At 42.9% G+C, this 26,808-nt stretch overlaps 1 protein-coding gene across 1 annotated transcript; it reads left to right on the top strand.

The window, feature by feature from the left end:
* Positions 1–17,700: 17,700 nt before the first annotated feature.
* Positions 17,701–25,268, top strand: EGLN3 (egl-9 family hypoxia inducible factor 3). The gene is made up of 4 exons (XM_005417492.2): positions 17,701–17,826; positions 19,675–19,811; positions 20,501–20,574; positions 21,669–25,268. Exons 1-4 carry the CDS (start codon positions 17,710–17,712, stop codon positions 21,704–21,706), a joined length of 366 nt encoding a protein of 121 aa, XP_005417549.1. The 5' UTR covers positions 17,701–17,709; the 3' UTR covers positions 21,707–25,268.
* The last annotated feature ends 1,540 nt before the right edge of the window (positions 25,269–26,808 follow it).

A 26,808-nucleotide genomic window follows, 5' to 3' on the forward strand; every position in this document is an offset into this window, starting at 1 on the left:
CAGTGCATGCAGGTTCCCACGTTGGTTTAAGACATTTCTCTTCCACCATAAAACCTTCCCATTCTGCTTATCATCCGGAGTCTTATGAATACATACACACAAATCCCAAATTTAAATTCAGTATTTTTATTTTATCTGATGGATTATACATGTAAATGAACACCCACAAAACTTTGACAGCTTAACATTTGTGGGGATGTGGGGTGTTTATGAGCAACTGGACCAGAACATCTTTGTGGGACATGTGCTATTGTAATTTATTGTTTTGGGATATAGATATTACTCAGAACTAACAGTTGAGAACAATTTGTTTAAAATGTAAGCATTTAGGTACATGTTAACTGAATTTGTCATGAGAATGTACTTATATCAGCCCATCATTATTTAAAGGTTTATACTTTTAATAAGTAGTATGACTTTAGTCTTCAGCCTAAGTGTTGGAAGAAGGTGAGAGATTTGCCTGGTAAATGAACTTATGTCAGATTGTCAGTTTAGTGTGAAGTGCTTCATATTTTTCTAGCTATGCAAATATAATAAGTCCTGAACAACTTTTGTCCAATAAAGGAAATTTTCCTTTCAGCTAAATGAGAGAAACAAGTCAGTTAGGATTGTGATGTTTCCAAATTAATTTCAAGAGCATTTCAAGAAAGTTAAGATTGCATCAAAGAGAACGAACAGAAGTAAAATTTTCAAGGGTGCTGGATATTCTTGGGAGCTGCTGGCTGACATTTGAGGGCTGATCATGAAATGTAACCTGCCATCTTTGCAGACCAGTGATACAAATATATCTTTGGTGTAAGTTGTATTTTAAAATACTGGCTGGTTAAATGATCGAAGCATGGTTAAAGGTTGATGGACCCAATGCACTGCTTGTTGGCTTTTGCATTCTCATCGCTAGTCTCCATTTACTAGTAAGATAATAGAATGGTTCCTCTTTTCTAATAGGTAAATGACTAAGGACATCACTGAGGCATAATTGACCCAAGTTCACTCTTCTCCTCAGAGTGAGAAGATTGATGTCCTTGTGCAGAGGGATGTTCTGGCCTGAGGACAGAAGTCGCTCTGTTTTTGAGGACCTGTCACTACTCTGCTGGAGCTTTACTTGGTGGAGAAAAGCTGGTGGGTGTTTCAGGTCAAAAGCAAAGCTGCAGCTTGGTCTGTGAGGCCAGTCACCCGGAGTGCCCTCTGGATCAGGTGATGCTCCAGGGACTGCAGGTGAAAGGGTGATGTGCTGCAGCTTCTGACTCCCCAGGTCCCAAAGTTCCTTCTTGGGGTTAACTGGCATTCACAGGGGCTTGAGGGGGGTACCCTGTAGGAAAACACTGTACTATAAATGTCTCCTTCAAGACTTGAGAAATGTTTTGGTGGTGGGTGGAGTGTCTTTGGAGTATTTTTGGTGTTTTTTTTAGACACTCTGCGGAGCCTGGGGGAACTTGGAAGTCCCTGATGCAAGGAGGCAGGGGACAGGGTATGGCAGGAACCAGGCTGGCTGGCTGGTGTGTGGAAATGTTAAAGCTGTGTTTGCAGTGGGGTGTCTGCGTAATTCATCTGCTAAGAGGCTGATGCCCTTTCCTCATGTTGCCTCTGCTGGAGGAGGGCAGCTGTCCCTGTGGCTGGGCAGGGTCCCAGGGCAATGCCACTGGTGCCTGCTGCCCTGGGTACCCCAGCTGAGTCAGCACCTGACGTGCTGCCAGCGCTGCCTGGGTGCTCACACCGAGGGATGGACGGTACTTTGGACTGGTGTGGCTGCACTCTCAGTGGACTCTGCACCTCCTGCTCTGAGTCACAGATACCCTCTTGGGTACCACCAAGGGCTGAAATCCATGTCAGGGCTGCCACTGGGGACTTTGAGCCCATCTTGCACCTGCTGGACACCAGTGAGTCCTGCTGGTCTGAAAATAAAGCAAGAATCCATGATCCTAAGAGCTGCTCTGTGCTGAATGAAGCCTGTGATTGATGTTTTCAGCTCAGAACAGAGCTGCTCACATTGTGTCAAGTGCATGGCCTGAAGTTTGAAAAAAAAAAGTGTTTTGAATATAAGATTAGTTAATTTAGAAGTCCCTATGGGATGTGAACCTTCTCAAAAACTTGCTTTCTCTGCTTGTTGCCATAACACCGCCCTGCTCATCCCACCCTGGTGGACCCTCTCTAATGGTCACAGGAGAAGTAGGTCTTTTGTGGTAGCAGTTCATAGCTAGTGAGTGTTTGCTGGAAACCAGAGAGGGTTCTTCTCCCTATCACATGATCGAGTGTTCCTAGGTAGGTTTTGAAATATGGTCTGCCTAGCAGATTGTTACCAAGGTTTCTGTTCCTGAGGATTGAAGAAATGGATGAGACGTCACAGCAGTAGTTTTACAAAGTCCCTCATAACTCAGGTAAGGCAGTAAGGTATTTTTGCATTTATTTATGAAGAAAGAAAAGTGCTGTTCTATAACATTCAAATTCTACCCTTTGCAATTAAAACACAGTGAAATGCTGAATTTTCAGACTTGAGGTACTTATTTGAAGAGTGAGATAACAGAAAACTCTAGCTATAGTAGGCTGAAGAGCAGTACTGCCCCTTGAGATATACCGGCTTATTGTACTTAAAAAGTATTTTTGATACTTGGGTAGCAACATGCCTTACAATTAGTTTACAATGGGAGGTCTGATGAATACCACCATCCAGAAGAAATATGCATGATTTCTTTCTTCTAATCAAATGCACATGTTCTGCCATAATGCACAAGTTCAAATTTGTTCTTCTGGCCAGCTGCTGGCAGAGTCCAGAGCCACTGGAACTGTAAATACAACAGACAAGTCATTTTATGATATGAAACTGAAGAATTCAGCATTGGCACAGATCCTAGTGTGGTTGCTTTGGCTCAGTGTCAAAAGTGATGTTTATATCTGTGTTTGTCAAGCAAGATTAGTTAGCCTGGTTAATTATACACAGGAATGTATAATTTTTACTTGACAATCAGATGAGTATAAACTTGGGCATATTAACACTTGTTTTTGTTCTTCATCAAATTATTCTCAATTACTTTTGAAACTTTCAAAAGAACTACTTCTCTGAAAGAGGCACTTGGAGAATCTTTCAGATAAATTCTTTCAGCAGGGACAGGGTATTGGAGAAATGGGTCAATATTTCACAGACAGTGATGGACATGTCTGCAAGTGGGTTCAGAAGCATGGGAGGCCTCTAGGGAATGGTGCTTGAGTTAATACTCAGGTGTTGAAGTTGCAAGCAGCTTGAATTCAGTAGCTGTTATGTAGCATCACTCTTAAAAACCTGACTAGTGCACTGGCAAGCTTATTTCATGGTAGGCAGTGGCAAAAACCTGCTGCCTTCAGTGTGTGTTACACCAGGGCCTTTGGCTGCCAGGTGGCTTCTCTTGGTCCTCCTTTCCCCCTCTTGCCAGAGAAGTCTGTATCCACCGAGTGACCTTTATCACATTGTGCCAGGAATCCATGTGCTTTACAGCCATAGTCCCAGAGAAAGGCAGAAGGTGGTTAATCCTGTAAGTGAAGGGAAATGTCAGTGCTCTCAGGCAATGTAAAGATATGAATGGTCTGTTTATCCTGAGTTTGTGCATGTGTTTGTGGCATCAGGGCAATTTTTTTTTGTTGTCTGTAGTTTTACAGTCCAGCAGTTCTTAGTGAGTCTTGATAGACACTGGTATTATACAATGGTGGCAAAGCAGTGAAGTTTTCCACAATCTCTCATACATTGGTCATGCATTTTCTGCAGTAACTTATTCACTGCTGTACCTGCTCTGGTCGCAGTTCTTGCTGCTACCATGTCAGCTCTTAATGCCAGGGACTTGCAGAGTTTGCCTTACTGGTGTGCTGGCCACAGCTCGATCACTTGCAAGCCCTAAACAAGTATGTGCCACTCAGTTTGCTTTTGTATGAGGACCCATTGCTCACTGAATGCTGGTGTGACTAACACAGGTGCCATTAAGGCCTCTGTGTGTGGGAGTGTTTGTCCTTTGTACCCACGGGGATGTGTGTGTGGCATCACAAGGTGCAGTATCCTTAGGAAAGCCACTGGGGAAATGACGAGATTCAGAGTTCAGTGCCCTGTCCTGCTGAGCTTGCATTTTGGGAGGGAGGAGAGCTGGCCATGGAACCGCAGAATCAATTAGTTTGGAAAAGACCTCTGAGATCATTGAGTGCATGCTGTGACTGAACACCACCATGTCAACCTGACCATGGCACTAAGTGTCACATCCAGTCACCTCCAGGGACAGTGACTCCACCACCTCCCTGGGCAGCCCATTCCAATATCTAATCACCCTTTCTGCAAAGAATTTGTTCCTAATGATCCTTGCTATTAATATTTGTGTGCCTTTTCCCAAGGTAATTGTTAATGAATAATTCAGTCCATTTCATACAGTTCATTGCTAATAGCAGTATATGTTAAAATGGACATTGATTCTTATAACACTGATGCAGTACAGGAGGTATGCAGTAAAAGTGGCCTGTTATTTTGCATTAAAGATTCCAGCTGTGTTAATTCCAATGTCTTTATTTGATTTCAGAGTAAACTCTTCTTTGTCTTACTTTCAAATTTACCTGGATGGTGGCTCAATGTAATACAGACTTATCTTGCATGTTGCTTCCTGGGAAATTTGCTTGATTTATTACATGGAAGTATCCTCTTCCATATTGCAGAGGTTTTTTTTTTTAATTCTTATTCCTGAGGTGGTGGTGGAACAGTACTGCAAGTCCTTCTCATTTGTGTGTGGAAGGGATGAGAGAGGGAGGAGATAAAACCACAATGATCCAAGAATGTATGCATGTTTAATTAGATGAATTGTTGATGTTTCCTGAACAAACTCAATACACTTGGAAGAGATCAATACTTTTATCAAATGTTTCAAGATGACTCTTACTAAGACAAAGTACTTTCTTATTTTTTGTTTTTTTGAGGTATTCACTTTTTTCTGCTCCTCTTGCAATTAGATTGAGTTTTCCCATTGTGCAGCAGGCTGGGGGCAAGTGGTCCCTGGGCACCAGCAGGCCCCATAGCACTCACCCATCTTGCAGTGGATGGCTTGCAAGAACGAGGAGGTTAGGAAGGAAAGCCTGGGAGAAATGTTACTGGTTTTAATGGTATGAAGGAGGATGTATGCATACCAGCTGGAGGGAATTTAAAGCACTGGGTTGGATTTGCCATGACTGTAATCCTTCTGTCACAAAGCTGAAGACTGAAACAACATTGTTAGAAAGCTGCCAACAACACGTCTCCCTAAGCTTCTGTGAAAAGGCTCTATTGGTAAGGTTTATTAGTAGAGGAGCTCTTGGGAAGAGGTGTTTTGGAAACTGCTTCTGGTACCTGTGCCTATGGCTGCTGTGGTGGGCTCCAGGGTGAATAACTGATGCAGTGGTACAGAACTTGGTGGGGCTTGACAGAAGATTTTGACTGATACATAATGCTACTTAACAGTTTGGTTTAGACCTGTTATTGCTTTGAAAAGATGTTACAGAGTTGGTCAGAAAAGCAAGAAGGTCTCTCGGTTCAGTCAGTGAGGTGAAGTAAGATCATGAAGGAGGCTCATGCCAAGTAAATCATCTATCTCCCACTGTTTAAACTGTTCACAGGCACGTCATCCCATCAGCACACCACTCATGATCATTCCTGTGAATGATCTGGAGAGACCTGGAAGCTCTGTTTCCCCTCCATCACTCACACATGTGCATCTAGGATCTCTCAGTGACAGAAAGGAGCTTTTTCCCCTGCAGTCATTTTTCTCTTGACATTGTGCTTTGATAAGATTACTAGGCGAATAAACTTAGTGCCAACATGCAAAGCACTTAGTAGAAAGCAGTTGATTAAACAACCTACTTGTTGCTCTGATTTTTCACAAATAAAGTAATCAAAGAGATTTTTGCTGACCATAGTGGTTCCATGGAGGCTTACTAAATGTTCATGTTTAGCCACCCAGATAAAAATGAGTAGTCTAAATGGCAGGAGTACAGCATAGCACTCTATCTGCACTGACTGGAAACAACACAGTTTGTCCAAAGCTTTGCAGTTGGAAATGGCAGAGTCACCATATCTTTTGCCAAACATCAGGAAATTGCATCCTGCTTTGTAGCAAAAAAGGATACCCATTTTGAGTCTTGTGTCTATCTAGTTCATGTGAATCCTTTGGTCAAAATAAATAGTCTGTTTTCTGTACTTTCTTTCTGGACCTGAAAATCCAAACAAGATATATGTCTGCATTTTTCCTGTCTGTAAGTCATAATATAATTAATCATTGCTTATGTGTTCTTGCACTGTAATTTTTTATACAAAGTGATAAGACACGTTTTTAAAACTTTGGCTCCAGTTCAGCAATTCACTTAACTACTTTTTCTTAAAGGCAGTTTCAGATCAATGGGACTTCAAGCACATATTCTGGTGCTTGGCTTAGACTATGCTAGAATATGTTTGGAAAACTATAAGGAAAGTTGTGTATCTTGTACCATCCCTGATGTTTGTATAATTTTTTTTCTTATATTTGAAATGCAGGTCATCTTTTATGTGGTCTCCTGGGAGGCAGCAGGGAGCCTCACGTGATGAAATACGTAGTAGTTATGATTTTTATCTGACCTTTGCAACTGACTGTCTTATGGCAAACTTGTCTTAATACCATTAACAGTAGCACTTATTTCAGTAATGCATGCAAAGAGATAGGCAGTGTGTGGTGAGGAATGCCATATGGAATGGGAAAAGCCCGGGCTGTAAGAACACTGGACATTGTGCTAGTGGAGATTGGCATGGAGCTTCCTGACTGCCTTGGAACTCCAGGGAGTGAAGAAAGTTTCTTGCATACCCCCAGACTGGAAAAGGAGAAGCTTCACCATAAATGTCATAACATGTCCTGCTGTTAACACACAAAAGCCATGTGCACAAGCAAGAGAGGGTTCCCCAGAATGTATTGATAACTGTTCTTGATGATGTTCACCAACGTTTCCACCTCAGTAAGTTAACTCACCCTCTGTCATCTGCTGCCTGGAGCATGTGCATGATGTCTCTGAAACAGCCCCACAGGAAGGGTTACTGTCTGGTTCACTGTTTTACAGACTTCCTCCTCATGAAGGAGCAGTGAGAGGATTTGTGAACTTTGCTCCTCATTACCAAATTTGCTTTAATTCACCATTTCATGATGGTCAAACACTGAAGTCTCAAAGTTGTGCATTTTACCAAGATATTTGAGTGCATAACTTGATGTTTAACTGGTGATGTAAAGGCTCAGTGCAGTCTCACATTTGCACTGATAATTTCTTGGCAAGAGTAAAAATGTAGTTGACATGATTGTTTTATTTGTTTCTTTACACTTGGATGTCTGCAACTGAAACAATTTTTTTTTCTTTGCTGGCACTTGGTTAAAAGCATGTTTCACTATTTACCATCTGTAGAAGCTACTGCTGCTAGTTATAAGCTGTATTAGTACAATGTTTTGGCTGCAGTTAGAAAAGGCTCTAGCTGTGCCAATGCTGACCAGAGCTACAGGCAGACATAGTACCTATTTGACCCTCACACTGAAAAGGGCATATGTAACCCTATAGCTCTGCCTTCCCCTCAAGTATCTGTCCTGCCTTCCCCCTCTGTGCTTCCCACCGCAGAGGTGCAATTGTAGCCCATACCTCTAGCAAAGCCAGCTGCAGGGCCCCCACCAGGTGGTTTCTTACCCCTGCTCTTACCACAGCCTGTCATGCCTATGCAGCCACAATCTCTCATCTCCATCCCAGGGAAGAGACAGGGATGAGGGCTGCCTCCTCTGGCTGCCCAAGCAGCTGGCACCCTGGGAGAGCAGCCTCTGTCCAGCCTCCAGCTTGGCTCAGCCTTGGCTTCCCCTAGGGTGGCTCTGAGTATGTACTGCTCTTGTCACATTGGCTGCCAGAAGAAAGATTATAGAGAGGAAGAGGAAGAAGGAGGGAAGTAAGCCAGAAAGAACACTCGAGGCTTTCTGCATCCTCAGGAAACATCCTGAAGTCACACCAGAGTGTCTGCCTCCCTTGCTCAACAGTTGCAGTGCTTCCTGCAAAAACTACCTTAGATGCCATGGAACATTATTGCTCTAAGACTCAGTCCTGAGCTGGGCCTTGAGAAATCTCCTAGGGAGTGCTGCTCCAGTGAGTTGTGGCAGTGGGAATGACTGGGTAAGGTTCCAGAGGGGACTGCAGCAAAGCAGAGCAGCAGGTGTGAGCAGGCTGAAACCTGCCAGGCATGGATGTGTCCCTGTGCAGGGCCACTGCCCCAGCAGGAGAGTCGAAGCCTGTGTCAGTGGCCACAACACAGCTGGCCTTTAGGTTGGTCTCTTCTGTCAGGTGGTGGCAGCATAAATCCACAGGAGACACTTGACCAGTGGGCGAAGGGAAGTGGCAATTCAGCAGTTCGTGTTCAAATCCAAAATCTAATGTTGTCCATGGTGTTAAGGAGCAGACTTCTTGTTCAGGAGATGGGAGCTTTTGTGAATATCTTTGGGACATGCAGATGTGAGGCTGGCTGTCAGTTTGTGGTGTGTGCAGGTCTGTCTGTGCGTGCTTGCTTTGCTCAGAGTTGCTGAGTGTCTGTCTACACATACCTTAGTGGTGTAAGTACCAGCTGTGTACATGGTGGAGAGGGAAGGCACTAAAACACTTAAGTAGATTTATTTGGTTTTTTTACCAATACATTTTATTGTCTAGCTTTAGAACAGGTGTACGGTTTTATTATTACAAATTTCCCTTGAATCTGAATATCTTGTTTCCCTTCCTACATGGAAGGATGGTGTGTCCCCGAATTCACATCTATCCGCTTTAACTGAGAGATTACACTGCTGTAAAGTGCAAGTGTAGACAGAGCAGTACAACTTTATGTGCAGGCAAAGCCTTAGAGGTAAAGACTACACATTATTGAACCATAGTAGAAATTATTTCTGATGATAATTTGTTATAGATAATTTTAATGGGTTTTACACTTAATTATTCATTCAAAATCTTATGCAGGATACTGTTATCTACGCAAGTCCTCTGTAAAGGTATGGGTGAGCAAAAGGTATGGGTAATGAGTGAGATGGCTTCCTTCCAAAATTAACATAGGAGATAACTGGTCTCATCAATTAGCATTAATTTGGTTTTACTGCTGTGATAACAAGCACTTAAGAACGTTGATCTCTCTGTTTATGCAGCACAGTGATGTCTTAGCAGCCTCAGGAGCCCAGATGGCTCTGACAGGGAGGACCCTTGAGGCGTATTTGGGATACCTGCCAAGTGTGGTGGTGCTTCTCTGAACCCTGCATTCCTCTCTGGCAGTGAAGGGTGTTTTTCACTGGGCCAGAGGGGGCAAAGGAAAACATCTCCCCCAGTGTGGTGCTGCTTCTGGTGTGGCGGGATCATGCGGGGTCACAAGAGGCGTCCTGGGTGGTGGCCTCAGGGAAGGACTGTTCTTGGCAGCTGGGGCCTCCTGTCCCCCTGGCACCCCAAGGTGGTGGCTCATCACCTCTGCCTGCCAGCATGTCCAGGGCTGCCCCTGATGAGCTCACGGGAAGTGTTTGAAGTGCTGCATACCAAATGTGAGCTGATAAAAGTCTTGTGGGCTCTGCTGCTGACTTGCCCTGGGCCCACAGGCTAAAAATAAATGGATAATAAAAAGAAAAGGATGTTGGCAGCTCAGGCAGCTGCAACAGCAGCAAAAGTTTGCCTATGTTGTGGCTGTCTTTCCTGACCTTTATTAGTACAACCACAAGAGCATCAAAATATGCAGTTATTTAAATGTTGCAAACAAACAAACAAAAAAAGTGGTGTAATCCTCTGGGTGACTGGTAGCAGAACTGAAAAGGTCTGACTTGCTGATGAAGAATGAAGGGCTGGAATATTTCAGGAACTGTGAGATTATCTTTCTACCCCACAGAAGAGGAATGTTCCTCAGAGGATGTGTGTGCTGGTTACCGGGCTTTTATTCCCTGCTGAGAAACTGAACATACAGGGACAGTCCTTACAGATTTCCTTAATGAGCTTGCACTTATTTATGAATTTGCCTTTCTGCGGGGGTGGTGCTTCTCACCATGTCCCCCAGGGCTCATTACAGGGGATGCTTTCTCCATCTGCATCAATTGCTTGGGATGCTTTCTCATTAGTGCAGCTTGGCCAGGTTTGGTTCTTTGGGGAGAGGAGAGGACTGAAAGAGTTTTCTGGGTGATGAAAGAGGGCTTCAGCAAAAGGCAAAAATAATCCTAAATGTAATTAGACAGCATTTTTTTTTGAAGTGTGGGAGTTAAGCCTCTGTGCCTGTGTTTGCAGCGCGGAAGGAGGGACAGCCCGGTAAGAACGAGAGGCGAGAAGTGCCTGAGCGCCTGTGTGTCGCTGCCTGTGTGGGTTCCCTGTTGTTCCCCCCAGCCCGTGTCTGGAGCGCACTCTGGAGTGGTTTGCATTCGCTGTGTGCCGCTGCCTGTGCGGGTTCCCCGTTGTTCCCCCCAGCCCGTGTGTGGAGCGCACTCTGGAGCGGAGTTTGCCTCGCTGGCCGCGGCCTCACGCTCCGCACGTAGCACTGTCGCTAAGCCATCACCCCGCTGGCCCCCAGCCAGCGCTCCCCGGCGCAGGGCGGGCGGTCTCTCTAAACTCAACAGCCTTTATTGATACATCCACGCTCTGCGCATGTTTACAGCTGCTAATTGGAGACTTAATCTGAATATCCTTGACTGAACTAATTCACTGGCAATAGCCTTTCAAGTTTCGGGTCCTGCCGTGCCGGTGTGCCTGCTCCGCAGAGCGCTGGTCGCCTCTGGAGCGGCGCTGCCGCTGTGTGCGTGCGAGGCACAACGAGCCCGTGACAGCCCCGACCAAAGCGTGGGTTTAGGTCAGAGGAGGATGTAAAATAAAAATCCTGTCTGATTCTGCGTTTGCAGAAGACGAGAGAAGCACTTGAAGTACTGGAGAAAAGTGTTAGTTGACTTGCACATAGGCTTATGTAGATTAATTAAGCATACAAGAAAGGAGGTTAATTCTTTTAACTACTACAACAGGCAAAGATGCTCATTGCAAGGACAGTTGCGATCCTATGGCAGTTTCAGATTTGTTTCCTTCACTTTCAGTGTTCTGTTTTCTCCTTGCTGTGACCAGACGCTGAATACAGAGAATTTGGGTGGTGGTCTGAAAGCAGTGTTATTTTCCTTGGCTTTTTAAAAAAATGTGAGCAATGTAGACAGTATACAGTGGTAGATAAATGCCTGGAACTCTCTTGCCCTTGAAAGCCTGGAGAACTTCTTCCATGGTCAGATCCTTTCAGAGTTTCTGAATTGTCCCTTGACTTTAGGATCCTGTAGGATCCCAGGAGGTATCCAGCAGTGGGAACAGCTCAGCAGAGCTCACTGCTGTCTCCAAAGGCTGGTCCCCAGATGCTCCCTGTTCTCTTGACAGTTGCAGATGGCTGCTGCCCACATGAGGCACGGCTGTTTCCTGCCTTCCCATTTCACAGTGGCACTGCTCTGGCAGCCAGCTTGAACTTGAAGGGCATCCAGATTTCTAAGTGTGTGTTCTGTTAAGGAAAAAAAAAAGTAGTACAGGCTGAAACAGTCCTTCATATTAATGGGCTATGAGAAACTAAATTTTGTTGCCAATCACTAGGAAAGCTTCTTAAGCGCCATCACAGATTCATTTAACAGGGAGCTCATTTTTAAAGCAGCATCAATCTGTGATCTGGTTTCCTTACAGACACCTTCCATAAGATTTGAGAGCTTATTAGAGGCTCCTTGAGCTACAACTAGATAACATGCCAATCATCAACAGCTGTGTGGCATGGAGGTAATCCATGAACAGAACTTTCATGGGTAGTTCTTTTTTCCTACCCTTAGTTCTTAAAAGAAATTTAACAAGCAGGAACAGTTTTCCATCGTACAGTAATCAGAATATTATCAGATAATAAAAGACTTCTGGTTGGTAAGCAAAAAAACCCCAGTGAGTTAGCATCTTCTTCCTGCAGATGAGAGAATAGTCTTTCCCACAATTCCTACCCTCAGGTTGTTTCTCAAAAAATTCTTTAAAGAAGTCCTTTTATGTGCCTGTAAGCAACAAGCAAGCTGTGGTGCCTTCAAAAGACTAAAAAAATAAAGGAGAGAGGAGGTTTCAGCTCCTGGAAGATCTGCATCTAATGATCAGGCTTGCATGTAAGCAAGAAGCAAGTACCAGACCACCTGGTGAAAGTGCTATCCATGGAAACAAGATTTTTTTACACAGTTACACGTAATAGTTTGATTGAAGACTGGTAAACAAGTTATGGTGAGGAAATGAAGGACCAGTTTCTCATGCAATATGAGAAAAATGCCCCTGAAGCCCATTTCATGTATTGCTTGACTGAAGTGAGCAGAATTTTACTCCCTCTTGGAACTGGTGATTCCCTTTCCAACAGGCACTAAGCTAATGTTTCTGATTTGTTGGTGTTTCAACATAATTTTTCCCCCTCTGTTCCTTCCTATCTCTATAGAGAGTATTAAGTTAGATCAATGTTCCCAGTTCATGCTTCAGTGTAGTAGTTGAATATTTTAACTTTCATAAATTCAAACAAACTAATATTTAATAATGGTCATGAATATGTTATAGTTAAGCATTATAAGCTATGCAGCACAAAACACTTGGGTGCAATTGGGTGCAATAAGAAATAAGAAATATCCCATAGTGTTTGTATGTCGGTCAAGCCTCAACTGAGAATCTCCTGCCTTTGATCACGAAATGTCAGACTACTCATGTTCTTTTGATGTAGAGCATGCTGGGTGCTTTTCCCTTTCTGGATGTAAAGACTGTGCACATCTATGAGCTAGAATCAGGTTGAGCACAATATACATTCAAAACTAAGACAATCAAGTGAATCCTGGTAGTCCTAATACCCTAGAGGACTGGTCAAAAGTGATTTTTGTTTGCCCTAAAGTTCAGACCTGAGAACCACATATTGGGCTGCAATTTGGGACCTTCTGACCTGGTGTCTCTACTGCTTCCTATTAAGCTCTGTTCGTTTCCACTTACAAACATCTTCTACCCGAGATATTTTCTGAAATGTTCTGTTCCACATATCAGGCTGCTCTAGCATTGCTTATTTTGTAAATCGTGCCTCACAGCATGATCCTGGCCATCAGCTAAGAGAATTTGTTTTTCTGCTTGCTAGAAGCACTGGGAGGCAGGGAAAAATCCTCTCAATGGAACAGTTGTTTTTTATCTGCCTTCAAACTTTACTAGTGTCTTGCAGTTTGACTTGCAGATTTCTCTGGCTGACTTGAGTCTAATACTTAGACTGAATGATAAATAACTTATTTTTGCAAGCTTCTGTGCAATGTGGAATTTACTGGTGATTCCTGGGTCCTTCCTAAAGTTGGTAATTGCTGCTTGTTTAACTTGTGGTTAATTTGCACCCTCTTGGGAAAGCTAACATCCCTGAAAATGACAGGGCAGAAGCTTTAGTCTTGATGATTTCCTTTTCAATTTCCAAGTTTTGTAGGGTTTCATTTATGACTGTTGACTAGACTACCAGAGCATTGGTCTTCATATGGTGGTGTGTAAGTGTGACTCAAAGGCATGCATCTGGATATCAGTTTTTAACTATTCAGCTGTTGTGTAAGACAAACTCTTCTTTTTTAACTTAAAAAAGGGGAGTGTTGCAGAAATTTTCTGAGTGCTTACACTGGGAAATTAAGCCAACCAACAGCCATTGTAATAGATTGTATTGGAAAAGAAGAAGTTAGGTACATTGCTGCTCATGTCTGCCTGCTATAGTAAGTTTGATTAGTTTAGGTTTGGAGATCATTAATGAGGAGAGGAGTTGCTTCCAAAAATGGAGTGTGCTCTTCTGGACACAATAGCCAAAAGTGTAGGAAACATTTTTAACTAACACTCCATATGCACACCTGGTAAATGGTTTGATTATTGTTATTGAGCCTCTGGCTTTTGTAGCTGGACTGTGCACTAATCTGGCAGATACCAGTGTTCACAAATTACCTAAATTAAGTCTGGGTCACGCATCTCATCTCCTGTTTCTTGTTTGCTTTAAATGAATCCAAAAGTACTGCTAACAGCTGGAATCCCTGCTGAGGCCAGCTTGATCTGCTCTGGAGCTGCTCCAGCCATTGCTCTGATAAAGCTTGATATCGTTTCAACAGTCTCTAGGAGGACCAGAATGATTTCCCTTCATTGTTTAAGATTTCATTCAAATATTCACTGTGCCAGGAAAAAGGATATTTCACTTCTGCTTTTCTTCTTTTGCTGCTGCTACTAGAAAACTTTTTTCTCTTTGCTTTTCCGAACGTTAAGCTATAGTGTGGCCCATGCTTTAGGATTCTGTGGGAATTGTTCCACTTAATCTCCAGGGATGGAGTGTTGCAGTTGCAAAAGGTGCACACTGTAAATAAATAAATTATGCATTAATGCTGGAGACAAAGCACGTGTTCTAAGAGAGCATATTATGTGGGGGAGGCCAGAGGAAACTCTGGCCTTTTGCCTAGATTTCCATAGTAAATAAAGCACCTGAATCCCTTTTAGAATCTGCCCTTCAGTCTGCAGTTCAGTAGCTTTTTGTTTGTGGCATTAAAAACATTAGTAATATTGGGTTAATTTTTAGCCTGTTCAGTAATCTTGGAGTAATGTCTACTCTCCAAAGAGAGACTTAAGGCCACCATAATTTTGTGTTGTACATTGACTTAAAACGAGGTACTGTTGGTCAGTGAGGCTGTATTCCTGTCATGCATCATCCCCTGGGATGGAGAGCAGGGCTGTGCTGAGCTGTGCTGAGCACACCCAGCTCCAGCACTGCCCTCCTCCCTGCCCCTCTCCTTGGTACTCTTAGCTCTCAGGGTGGGTTGGGTTTGCAGGGCAAGCTGAGAGGCCATCAGGGTTTTTTTGCGAGGAGGTGCGAGAAGCTTCTCCTGTGTCTGACAGAGCCAATGTCAGCTGGCTACAAGATGGACCCTCTGCTGGCCAAGTAGAGAACTTGGGAGTGAAGTTGAGCTTGGGAGGAAGGGAGGGGTAGGGGGAAGGTGTCTTAAGGTTTGGTTTTATTTCTCGCTATCTTACTCTGATTTGATTGGCAATAAATTAAATTAGTTTCCCCAGCCTGCGACAGTTACTGGTGGGTGATCTCTTCCTATCCTTATCAACACATGAGCCTTTCATTACACTTTCTTTCCCTGCTCAGTTGAGGAGTGGAGTGATGGAGTGGCTTCAGGGGCACCAGCGTTATGTTTCCCAGTGTATGAAGATCCTGTTTTACAAAAGGTTGCTATTTTAGTTGTTAGACCTGATGCAGCTCACTGCACGTGGGATGGGTGAAGGTGCCCCTGCATGAGGGGCTGTGCTAGTAACTGGGATGGGGAATGCACAAACTGGGTTATCCTCACCAGTGAGGGCCCAGCTTCCTCAGACCATTATTACATTGCAGATACAGCTGGCTTGTGGTTTCCACCAGACTTATGCCCTTAACGTGTTTCGAGCACTGAGCTGTAGACTGGCCCTTACTGCCATTACTAGGCTGATAGTGAAATGTAGTGCAGCTCTGGAGCCATTCGTAACAGCAGAATGACAACAGAGCAGATAGGATCTACAGCATCTACCTGACTGCTAGGTGTGATGGAAGAGGGCTTATTACTTAGAATTAAAAGTATTTGCTTTTGTTTAGCATAATGTCCTGACCCTGCAGGCCACTAGTCTGTAGGCACCTTTGGCTGGAGGTGTGGAGAGCGGGCCCTGGTGACTTACTGCTGCCTGCAGGTACTGTTCTGGTGCTCGTTGTGGGGAGGAAAGTTAATTCATACATGGCTGACTCCTGTGGATAGGTTTTGTTCTTGGTAGCAGAGGGTTTGAGGGATCCACTGTGCTGGCTGGCAGTAGCTTCTGTGCTGGTGTTTGTTGGCACAGTAAAATTTCCTTGTTGATTAAACCAGCATGTGCTGTACTGTACCTGGTCATGTCCCATGAGAACAGCATGCCTTTCACATGTGCTTGGAAGAAGAAAACAGGAATTCTGGGGTTCCTAGATAAAAATTTCTTAGTAAAACCTATACTGTCAATCTCCAACTGTCAATTACATTATAAATTGTGCATATCAGATCATTGGAGCTGGTCATGCAAATGGTGCACAATCATTCTGTGGCATGTAAAATACTGTTATATGTGAAGTTAGGGTTTTATTGTCTGAAAGGATGGAAAAGTAGATGGGTAAAAAACTGATTGGGTGGTTGGACTTGAAAGGTCATGGTCCATCAGACCTCCAGTACCTGGGGGCTGCTACCAAATGGGGCACCACAGGGATCTGTCATGGGACCTGTTGTGTTAAACACCTTTATCAGTATCCTGAAACAGATGGCAGAGTGCGCTCTTCAGCTGTGCAGAAGACACCAAACTGAGAGGGACCAGTTGATGCCCTTGGGGGCAAGGCTGCCACTAAAGGGAAACCAGATAGACTGGGGAAACAGGCCAACAGGAGCCTTATGAAATTAAACGTGGGCAAATCTGACTCCTGCCCTGGTAAGGAAGAGCCCCTTGCAGAAGTACAGGCTGGGGGCTGCCAGAAGCTCTGCTCCCCAGGGGAACCTGGGAACCCTCAGCTCATCCTGGTGGACAGTGAGCTGAACTTGAGCCTGTGGTGTGCTTCATGCACAACTTGTTTATGGGAGCACAGCACACAGATTGAGGAGTGATAATTGCAGAAACCACATCTGAACACTATCTGCAATTTTCCAGCTGAACTTAGTCCATCATTTCCCATCACTCTTGATGCGAATTACTGGCAAGCAATCTGGAGATGTCAAAGGAGTGGGAACAAGACTTCTATTGCAACAACTTTAGGGGTGATCAGTATCACTGCCAAGTAGCCCCAATAATGATGAGTGACTGAGACACTGAGTGAAAGATCCAGTACCCTACCAGCAGTCTCACCTGCTCTTGCCTGCATTCTGCTTAGGCTGCTAATTAAGTCAACTAAGTTTAATATGTTTTTACTGTAAAAACCTTTTAAGACCTGTTGATTGCCGTGTGGTTTGGAGTAATTCATGTTAGGCTTATCTCATCATTCAAGATGAAATTTAAACCATGAATTAAGTGATTGTATCAGCAAGTCTGAAGATGATCAAAGAGAGAAATGCTCTGAAAGCTGTTTGGTTAGTTCTGTGGCTCAGTCCATGAAAGCAAGCATGCACTGCCCTGTGCAAACACAGGGCATAAAGGAGCTGCAGCTTTTTGCATGCTTTGCTTTATGGAGTTTTACCAACACCTCCTGGGGACCACTCCCTTTGAGTTGCACACAGGGCTGTACATGACAATGACTGGAAGATATGAATAGAGGAGGATGGTGGTAGTAAAGCATGACCTCCTGGGATTGCTTTCTACTTTCATTATGACTGGAAAATCTGTTTTGCAATGACTGCTTATCTGTAGAAACCCAAGCAAATTTCAGATGAAACTGCCTCAAAGTCACGTAGCTTATAACAAGCTTGTACCATGCATACTAGTGCTCTAGTTTCACTTTTTTCCCCTTTTATTTTAGTGTATATATATACTGTGAATTATAAGGGTATTTATTTTCCAGTTTTGAATTTCACACTGGCTGAGCTGTCCTGTGAAAGACGTTTGTGCAAAAATACCTTCAGGTGATGTCTGCTCTAGGTTTTGGATTGATCATCTGAAAAATAGTGAGCCAAAGTGGTGGTGGGAGGATGCTTAGCAAAAAGGTAGACGTCTTGTGGAATTAATTATTTTACAATCTGTATGTTTCAGGCTATGGTTGCTTGCTATCCTGGGAATGGAACTGGGTACGTTCGTCATGTGGACAATCCAAATGGTGACGGGCGCTGCATCACCTGTATTTATTACCTGAATAAGAACTGGGACTCCAAGGTGAGTAAGCCGTGGGGTTGAGGCACAACAGGAAGGAAAAACTACTTTGGAAACAGAGCTTTGGAGCTGTCTGTTGTTTCTGTGAACTCTAATGAACTTCTAAGCTGCTGGTCCATTCTTCATCTCTTTTTTTTCTGTCTGTTTTTGACAATGCTTTGGAAGTAAGAATGTGAACTGTTTCCGCATGGTCCTCTCCCATTCTACACACATACTGTTTTGTTGCTATAGGATAAAGCTATAAGCCCTGGCCTGTATGCTCTTAACACTTTGTTTAGAGGAAACAGCAGAAAAAGAAAATCAATTCACTACAGAATAAGTGGATTGTGGGAGCAGAGTAAAATGACAGCCCAAATTCATGACTTTATCATTCTTGATACTTCAGGCTAACCTGCAGAAGATATTCAGTCAGTTCCCTTTTCTTATTTATGAAGCAGTGGGGCTTAGGAAGAGGAACAAACATGGTTTGATTCCACCAGTGGGTGTCTTGACTGGATAGAACTCTTGTTCCTGCCTATATTACTATAAGGCAGTTAAGTCAGCCTTGAATGTGCCATACCTTTAAATTAGAAACAAAAGAAGAGTTTGTAAAATTGCAGGATGTCTCTTTGTAAGTCTGTTGTCCGTTGTAATGCGCCACAAGCTGTTTGTGAGGGTTATTGCTTGAAAATTGTCCAATGTTGTTTGCTTCTCTAACCTCTTTTTAGGCCAATATACTCCTTAAGAACAGGTAAATACTATGAACCCTGATAAGTCAGTTCAGATACAGAGACAATGTGATTGAAAAATGCAGTGTTGCAGAAAAGCACATCTTGTTACAGAGAGTATGACAGTGAAACATCTCAATGTAATAAAATGAAGGAAGAGATGTGGGAGGAGATGCAAATATCCAGTTTGCTTTGTGCATTACATCCTTATCCAAATAGTGGGGAGGCACCCAAGTGAGCACTAAGAAAAGCCAACTGAAATGCAGGACACTGATGGAGTTTATTATGTAGCTGTGATGGTAATTTTATGTAAGTGTATGCTGGAGAACATGCAATATAAGAGTATAATAGTACTGGGCTTTGAAAGCAGACATGTGGCTTTAAAGCTGGCTTAGTGGTTTCTCACTGAGGTCTGCATGTGACATGGAGGTACCACGTCAGGTTGGTGCTGCACTGCACTCTGTGATGCAGGATTAATGTCTCCAAAGAGAGCTCTAACAGCAGCAGGAGGAGGCAGGGTTCATCTTCATCTTTTGGAGTTTCTAGTATGTGTGCAGATCACCAGACCTTTTCCGTGAAAATCATGGCATGTGTAAAGACAGAAATTGTATGGTAGAGGAACCAGGCTGTGTTATGAGTAGGGAAAATGGTGGCTGGGATCTATAATGCATTTGAGAAGTTTTACAAATCTAACAATAAAACAGACTTCACTCTTCCTGAGGTGTAGAATTTAACTCCTAAGTGATCAGGCACAGCGTCTGAAATACCATGGGCAGTATCTAACAGTTGTTGGCCAGAGAGCCTGATCTCAGACTGGTCAGGTAGAGCAGCTCTGTGGTATTCACTGGTTCTAGAAATGTGACTGGAAGCTCAGAAGTTCCCAGTGTTTACTGCAGGGCTGGTGTTACCTTTATCTTGGTTCATTTGTTTAGACAGAAGCTTAAGCTGAAACATTACAAACTGGTAAAACAAAGTGGCCAAGAGACGCGGTGAGGTTTTCCAGTGTTGTCACGTAGGTGTCATGTTTATCATTAGATGCTTATTCCCCATTTGTTAGGTGTGGAGGAGAGAGAAATAAGTTATTTTTCATGTCAATGTGTGGCTGCTTGTATGTGCAAAAAACCAATCTTTCCTTTTCTTTCAGCTGCATGGTGGAATTCTTCGAATATTCCCCGAAGGAAAGTCCTATGTAGCAGATGTTGAGCCAATTTTTGACCGATTACTTTTTTTTTGGTCAGATCGAAGGAACCCACATGAAGTCCAGCCTTCTTATGCAACCAGGTAAGTAGCATATTTAATATTGGTTTTTGGCCAGGAAAAACCCCAGAGCATCTCTTCTACCAGTATTTTAATCCAAAATTATGGCCATCATGTTTAAATACATGTGCATAAAAAATAGACAGATGTTGAGTGAATTTCCTGGTTTTGAGTCATTGGGAATTCTCTCATTAAGTAAGGAGGAGCAAGCTCGAATGATACATTTCCTCATGTGTTGGAAAAAAAGGCCCTTAACCATTGACAGGAGAAATCTTCCAAGCTGGGCATAGCTGTTTAGCTGGGAGGTGCTGGGTTATTCTTTTGCCCTTGTAACACTATAGGGATTGTTGGGGCTACCATCTGTCAGCAGCCTGTGAAAAGCTGATGTGACACAGGGCAGCCCCCAAGCTGCCTACAGGCCTCCCATAACAGAAAAACATGCAAAGGTCTGGAAGCTACTTTTGCCCTCTGTTACCAGGGGCTGTGCTCTCTTTTGTGCCTCCAGCAGAAATTCTCACCTATATTTCTATCTGACTTGTTAAAATATGCACTAAAATGCTGTCTGTGTTCGCCTCTAAAGATGTGTCATTTTCATTCTACTTTTTTAGTCTACTAATCCAGTTTTGTTTTTGCTTTCTTCATGAGCATAAAAGTGCAGTGCCGTGTTTTAATATCAGAAGTGGAAAGACATGCAAGATTTCTTTCTTTTATAGATATGCCATGACCGTGTGGTATTTTGATGCCGAAGAAAGAGCAGAAGCCAAAAAGAAGTTCAGGAACTTAACTGGTATGATTTTTTTATAAATGTTCACTAGAAAGAATTTAATGCATTTAGGTATTTCCAAAGTCAGAGATAGACCAGAAGTGGTTCTGTAGCTACTAGCATATGTAATGCATTTTTAGAAAGCTTTTTCTCCTGTTATTGCTAGTCAGTTATTTTATGCAAGTGGAGAAGTTGTGACAGGAGATCAGGCCTGGCCCTAGAATCCCTGATGAACAAAATGGGGAGAATGGGAGAGACAGTTTCTGATTTGAGTCTCAAATGACTGACATTTTTTTCCTGCCCTGGGTGGCTACTCCAATCACAGGGAATCAGCTCTTTTTTTGTTATTTGGGAGGTATATTTTGCCTCCTCCAAACCCTGTTTAGTTCCCTGTTTGGACTTTCACAGACACTTTAATAATTGTGTTCTCTAAATGTTCTGAATGAATAGGGTCTCCTGTATTAGTGAAGGGCAGAAGCCCACAAAGGGGTGACCCAGCTTTCTAATGGCAGCCACACTGCGCTGCTGCTGTAGTAATGGCATATGGGTCATGGACTTGTCCAGATGTGTTCCAACACCCTGCCTGGGACCATGATCTAAGGGTTGCTGTTCAGAGCAGTTTAAGATCTGGTCTTCAGGGGCTGCCTCCTCAAAATACAGTGTGGAGAGCTCTTGTCTTTTTAAAAATGTGTGCAGCTGGGCAAAGTTGTAATTAGTCAAATGATTTTCAGAACAGACTGTTGTCATCTCTCTAGCTTGTATACAAAGCAAATACTGGTTTCACCCTTAAAGAGAATCATGAAAAAGGGGCCAAGAGGCGGTGGGGGAAAAGTATCACTGATCTGGGGTCTCAGAGTTTATTGGGCTACTTAAATACTGCATGCGTCATCTTCAGTTTGAACATGAAAAATGTACAAGATCTTTCTGTGACTGTCCTTGTTAGCATGCTGTGGTATCATGTAGCAGTTCAGTCCACATAGTGAATTCATGCCATGATTCTGAAATGGAAGGTGTTGTCCATTGAGAACAAGACATCTTTGTTTCTGATTTTTCAGATGAATACAGTCAGAACTCCCTGGTTTAACCACTTGTTTTTTTTTTTTTTCTTTTTGATGTAGATGCAAGGAAGAGAGAAGCACCTCTTAATGAAGACTAATCAACTGCTCATGAACTCTTTGTGAGGAAATAAGATCCCAAAGATGACTTCCATTTCCAGCGAATAAGGGCAAAACATTTTTATGCACAAGTATGCACCGGTTGTGTCTAGCACGTGCATCTCATGCTGATGGTACTTAAGGCAGCCTCCTGTCATGCTGCATCTGGTAGAAGAAAGACTTGTTTGCTCTTTGCTTTTTGCTGGAAAAAATAACCAGGGTTAAAAAAAAAAAGAGTATGTGATGCTCAAGCCTAGTGGTAGTGGCTCAGCCAATTGGCTTTTGATCACTCTTGTAACTAAGATAATGGTCATTGGAACTAGTGGTAAAAAACTGAGTCTTATTTGCACTTTATGGGGGAAAAAACGTTCTAGTTAAATGGGAAGAAGCCTTGCAAGTTTAAAATCAGTTGGCAGACTGCTGACAGGCACAGAGGGATATTTGACATGGGAAATTAAATTGGATGTTTGTAGAGCATTTTACAGTCTGTCCCAAATGGACCTGTTGATGTATTGTTCATCACTTTGCTGTGCAGAACATTGGTTCAGCTCTTCAGAAACATGTAGATGTTTGTCTACACAGTCATTGCATTTTCTGGATTTTGTTTGCTCTTCAAGAGGCTCATTCTAGCTCTGCAGCTGTACTGCCCTTTCTGTCCCAGGACCAAGGGGAAAGTAGTTATGCATCTGTTCACACTTCATAAAACCATTCTTTATGTTTTGAGCAGGATGGGTTGTATGTGTTCTATTTTCACAGTTTGGTAAAGCAGCTGTTTTCTCCCAAAAATCTGGTAAACTTGAAAGGCTTATGGCACACAATGCATTGGCCCTTAAGGCCAGTGATATGTAGAGAAGTGTTTGCTTTGTGACTTCTCCATCTGCTGTGTTCTGTATGACATAGGTATGAATCTGAAAGGGAAAGATATGTCTGGCAGTCTGACAAATATATGATAAATAATGGGTAACTTAGACCTGATTTTTATGCTGCATAGTCTTAGTGAACACACTTGTTTAATTTTGCATGCATATGTAATTTGAATGAAACTGCAATTCTGTTTCAATTGATCTGTGATGGCAGGTAACTACTGCTGCTATGCCCAGGCTGTGAGATCAGAGTTATTCAATGGCAAAGCACACATTTTTTCCCTCCATTATTTTTTTAAAACTTATTAGACTCAATGAGTAACTGGCGGCCTATTCCCAATCTGTCTAAACTTCTACAACCAGCACTTACTATGCAGTTCAGAATAGCTCTTAATGAAGCTGGGATCTGGCAGTGGATGTATTTATCACTCACACTAATTGTTCTCAGCCTAATGCACTCACTTGCAGCATTCATTTTTAACTCATGCTGTCAGTGTGTATGTCAGACCCTACTAAATGTTCTAAATAGGTGTCCCCTTCAGTGTCCCATATTTTCCTGTGCCACCTGCCCATGCTGGTGAGGGTGGTGCGTCTGAACCACCGGCCCTTGCACCGCTTCCCCACGCTCTGCTGCATTGTTGTGCTGTGATGGGCTGCTCTTGAGCTAGGGAGTGCAAAAGTAGTGTGCAATGGCAGCTATTAAATGTCTGTGATAGAAAGGTAACAGCTGCATAGGACAGAAGAGAAGTAACTTCCATGACATAAAAATGATAATAGAAAATGGAGTATTTTTTAAAGCAGTTTTGTGTCTTAAAGAAAAGCTGATCATCCTCCAGCCTGCCATGAATGCTGAATGTAAATACAGCAGTGCTAAGAAGCCCCTTATTCTCTCTGGCTTCTCCCAGAGATCCAGCTATGGTTGTATAGGCCTGAGCACTGTGCACCCTAAGAGAGGAGTATGAGGGAACATGTGTGACTTAATATCCTTACAACTAGAAGAAGACAAAGAACATGATAAATGTCCTTTAATGTTAAGAAAAACATTATTCTACAGCTGCTTCTAAGTAACACCAGAGACTTGAAGGACACTTAATGATAACTTGAAATTCTCATTCTGAAATGTTCGTGTGGGAGGCGAAAGATTTTGGCTCTTCCTTAAGAGAGAGGTTATTCTTTGAAATGTGAGAGGTATTGGAAAAGACAGCATTACTATTTACAGAAAGTGATGGAATACATGTATTCAAAGTTAGTAATGGCACATAAATTTGAAACTCTTACATGATTTTAAAAGGAGGAGGATCAGAGTAGAGCAAATACTGCTTTGCCTCTAGAAACTGTAACCTTAAAAATGAACTAGAAAGCATTGCTAGTACACGTCTTACTGGAGCCTGGAACAGTGGAAAAACAATGTGGTGGAAGAGGAAAAGCTTTGTGTAAGGGCTGAAAAGGGAAGGTACTTCAGTTACCACTGTTGCTACCACCGGGTTTCTGCAGTGGTAAGCAATGTGTGGTGAATGGATGATGGAGCAGTATAGTTGCATTTATTGTAAATAAATACATATTTTCTTTTTTTGTGAATATCTTCCTCATCTATATGACATATATAGAAGACAGAGCAATTATTCTGTGGCAGGGTGTGTTGTCTTTATAAACACTTGTAATCAAGTGTAAAAAAAATTGAGGGCTTGAGAGCTTGAAACCAATTCCTTAGTCCTCCATTTCAGGTTTCTACTCTGTTTTCAGTGGGATGATCTCCTTGAAGAAGCTGTAGTTTAATTGGGGGTGGGGTGTAGGGGGGTGTTGGTCATGTGTGACATACACATGGGGAGGGTATTTCAAAGAGGCCTTGTCCTTGTGTTTTGTCCTCATACAAACTGTTTGAATCAAATGGCTAAAGAGCACTTGTCAGCCAGTTGTGAAAAGGAATGCTTTCTCTAAGATATTTAACTTTGAATCCTCCAAAAATTCTGGTTGGTATTTTTTTTTAATTTTTAGGTAATGTGCCTTCATTGTTCATATCTGTGAAGATGTTTCATGCTGCACGTGCATGTCATGTCATGCAAGTTTTTGATGGCTCTAAAAAACATGGTTGCCTTTTCCATTGCATGGGAAAAATGTGCAGAGCCACTAAGCTGCAATTTTCAACAGGAGGTTTTTGTTGTGAAGGGAGGAAGAAAGGCCAGGAGACAGTGCTGAAAATCAAGAGACTGTTTTTATTCTTAAACCTATGAGCACTGGCCTTTTGAGCAAAGTAGCCTCTAATAAATGTTTTTCTCTAGATTACTTCTGGTTCTATGAAGAATGGCTTCTACAAAATAGTGTCTAAAAAGTTCCACTCTTTTTCCCCTTCTATTTTTAAACAGTTTTAGTCCTGTGTGTTTTTTAAAATGTTGGAATATATTATATGTCTTTCTTGTTGCAAAATAGCTGGCTCTAACACCACTTGCATCTAGAAGAAAATGTGTCTATTTGCAGGCAAATGGCTAGTTCTACTTTGACTGTGATGAACTCCCAGCAGATATCTGAGAGTGAGTTATGACTACATCTTCTCTTGTCAGGTTGTATGCTGGTCAACAATGCTGGCACTTTGCATTGATTCATGTAGAAACCCCTAGTAGTATTTTACCACACATCACATTTTGTGTTCCTGTTACTATTAAAAAAATGTCGCAGGAGTCAATAAACACTGGGTCATGTTAAACACTGTCCTGTGCAAATCTCTTCAGTCTTGTGTCTTAGTGTGGCCAGGGATGCAAAGGGTGGGTGCAGCGCCGTGCAGCTGCATGTAAGGTGACACTGAAATCTGTATCCATGACTGTCTTCTGCTGTTGGAGAGCCCTTTTTTGTTGCCCTGGGCTTGGCATATTCTCTTGGTCACTTCCTGCTATTTTGAAGTTATTTACCTTGCTAGTGACCCTCTTCTTGAAATGCCCATTTGTTTTCACGCTCCTGTTGAACCAGATAACATTCTCACGATTCAATTGTTGTCTGATAAGTTTTATTTTTAACAGTGTTCACATCCTCCCCCTGCTCCTTTTCCAGTCTGAATCCCACAGTTTTCTCCTGTGGCTGTGTGGGAGACTTCTCCTTACTCCCACTAACAGTGCAATTGAATGACAGCCAGGGCATTTTCACTCGTTTGGTAGAGCTGTGAGCTTTCTGATTCCTTTACAATCTTATGAAGAGTGAGAATTTCCCTTTTCCTGTTTAAAACATACTTTCTATCATGAAGGGCTTGGATTTGAATTGTGGGGTTTTTTTGTTAGAGAGGGAAGAGAAGTCTAAATAATTTGCCATTGATTTAAGCATTTCTTTTACACTGGGGAGTTCTTAGAGCATAGGGAGAAGACCTGTGGAAAGCAGAGGGGTTTCTCTTCTGAGCATGCTCCTCAAAGAGTAAAGGTTTCTAGGGACAGCTTGGGAAGAAGCTGGCTGTTGGCCATCCAGCTGCCAAGGACTTTGAACTCTCACTAAATTTTCTCTAAGGAAATATGTTTGCAGTAATTGTTATCTTACAGCTATTTAGGGGTTTCTTTCCTCCCCCACCTACCCAAAGGGATATGGCTAAATATATTTGCACTGACAATTCTCATGACTCTTGAGAATGCATCTGATATCGGAGGTTGCACTGAAAATTGCAAAGGAGCATGACAGTGGAAGAGAGGTTAGTAAAACTTGATTCCCCTTTCCCACATAATGTTGTCTCCATGGAGTACTTCTGCTTCAGAGAGTTGGTTAAAACTCCCATCATCTTCCACAAGGCATAGATAGAGTTTTTTATCTGTCTTGTTGAAAGCAGGGATGATTTCATCTGCATGTGTGCTTGTTTTAAACAAAGCTGGAGATGCTAATAAACCACACTGGGTCAATGGCAGCCACCAGCAGTTCTTCCATGGCAGCAAGCAGAGCCAGTGCCAGCATGCTGGGCACCCACAGTCCTGCTGGAGGAGGAAGTTTGTGATCCCTGATCTTAGCCAGCACCCTGGGCCTGATTTGACAGGAGGGGAGTCAAGAGTGTAACTGGCTCTTAAAACCCCTCTGCGTGTGGGGCTGGTGAGAAGCGTGGGAAGAAAGACCCTGTAGTCCAAACTAGTAGAGCTCTGAAAAATCACTTATGGTTACATGGGTTCACAGCTCCCTGGGTAGAGGGAGCAGAGCAGAGCATCCTCTTCAGGATGGGTTGTCCCTTCCCTGGCAGAGGATGTTGAGTTGTTAAAGTGGATGGGAGACAATGGTTACTG

This window comes from Geospiza fortis, unplaced genomic scaffold, assembly GCF_000277835.1.
Source record: "Geospiza fortis unplaced genomic scaffold, GeoFor_1.0 scaffold54, whole genome shotgun sequence".
NCBI classification, from domain to species: domain Eukaryota; kingdom Metazoa; phylum Chordata; class Aves; order Passeriformes; family Thraupidae; genus Geospiza; species Geospiza fortis.

Excerpts from the sequence above, each read along its gene's own strand:
- EGLN3 (XM_005417492.2), top strand. The coding sequence starts at position 17,710 with ATGGTTGCTTGCTATCCTGGGAATGGAACTGGGTACGTTCGTCATGTG. Across the intron at positions 17,827-19,674 it reads ATAAGAACTGGGACTCCAAG|CTGCATGGTGGAATTCTTCG; the intron begins GTGAGTAAGCCG and ends CTTTTCTTTCAG. Across the intron at positions 20,575-21,668 it reads GAAGTTCAGGAACTTAACTG|ATGCAAGGAAGAGAGAAGCA; the intron begins GTATGATTTTTT and ends TTTTTGATGTAG.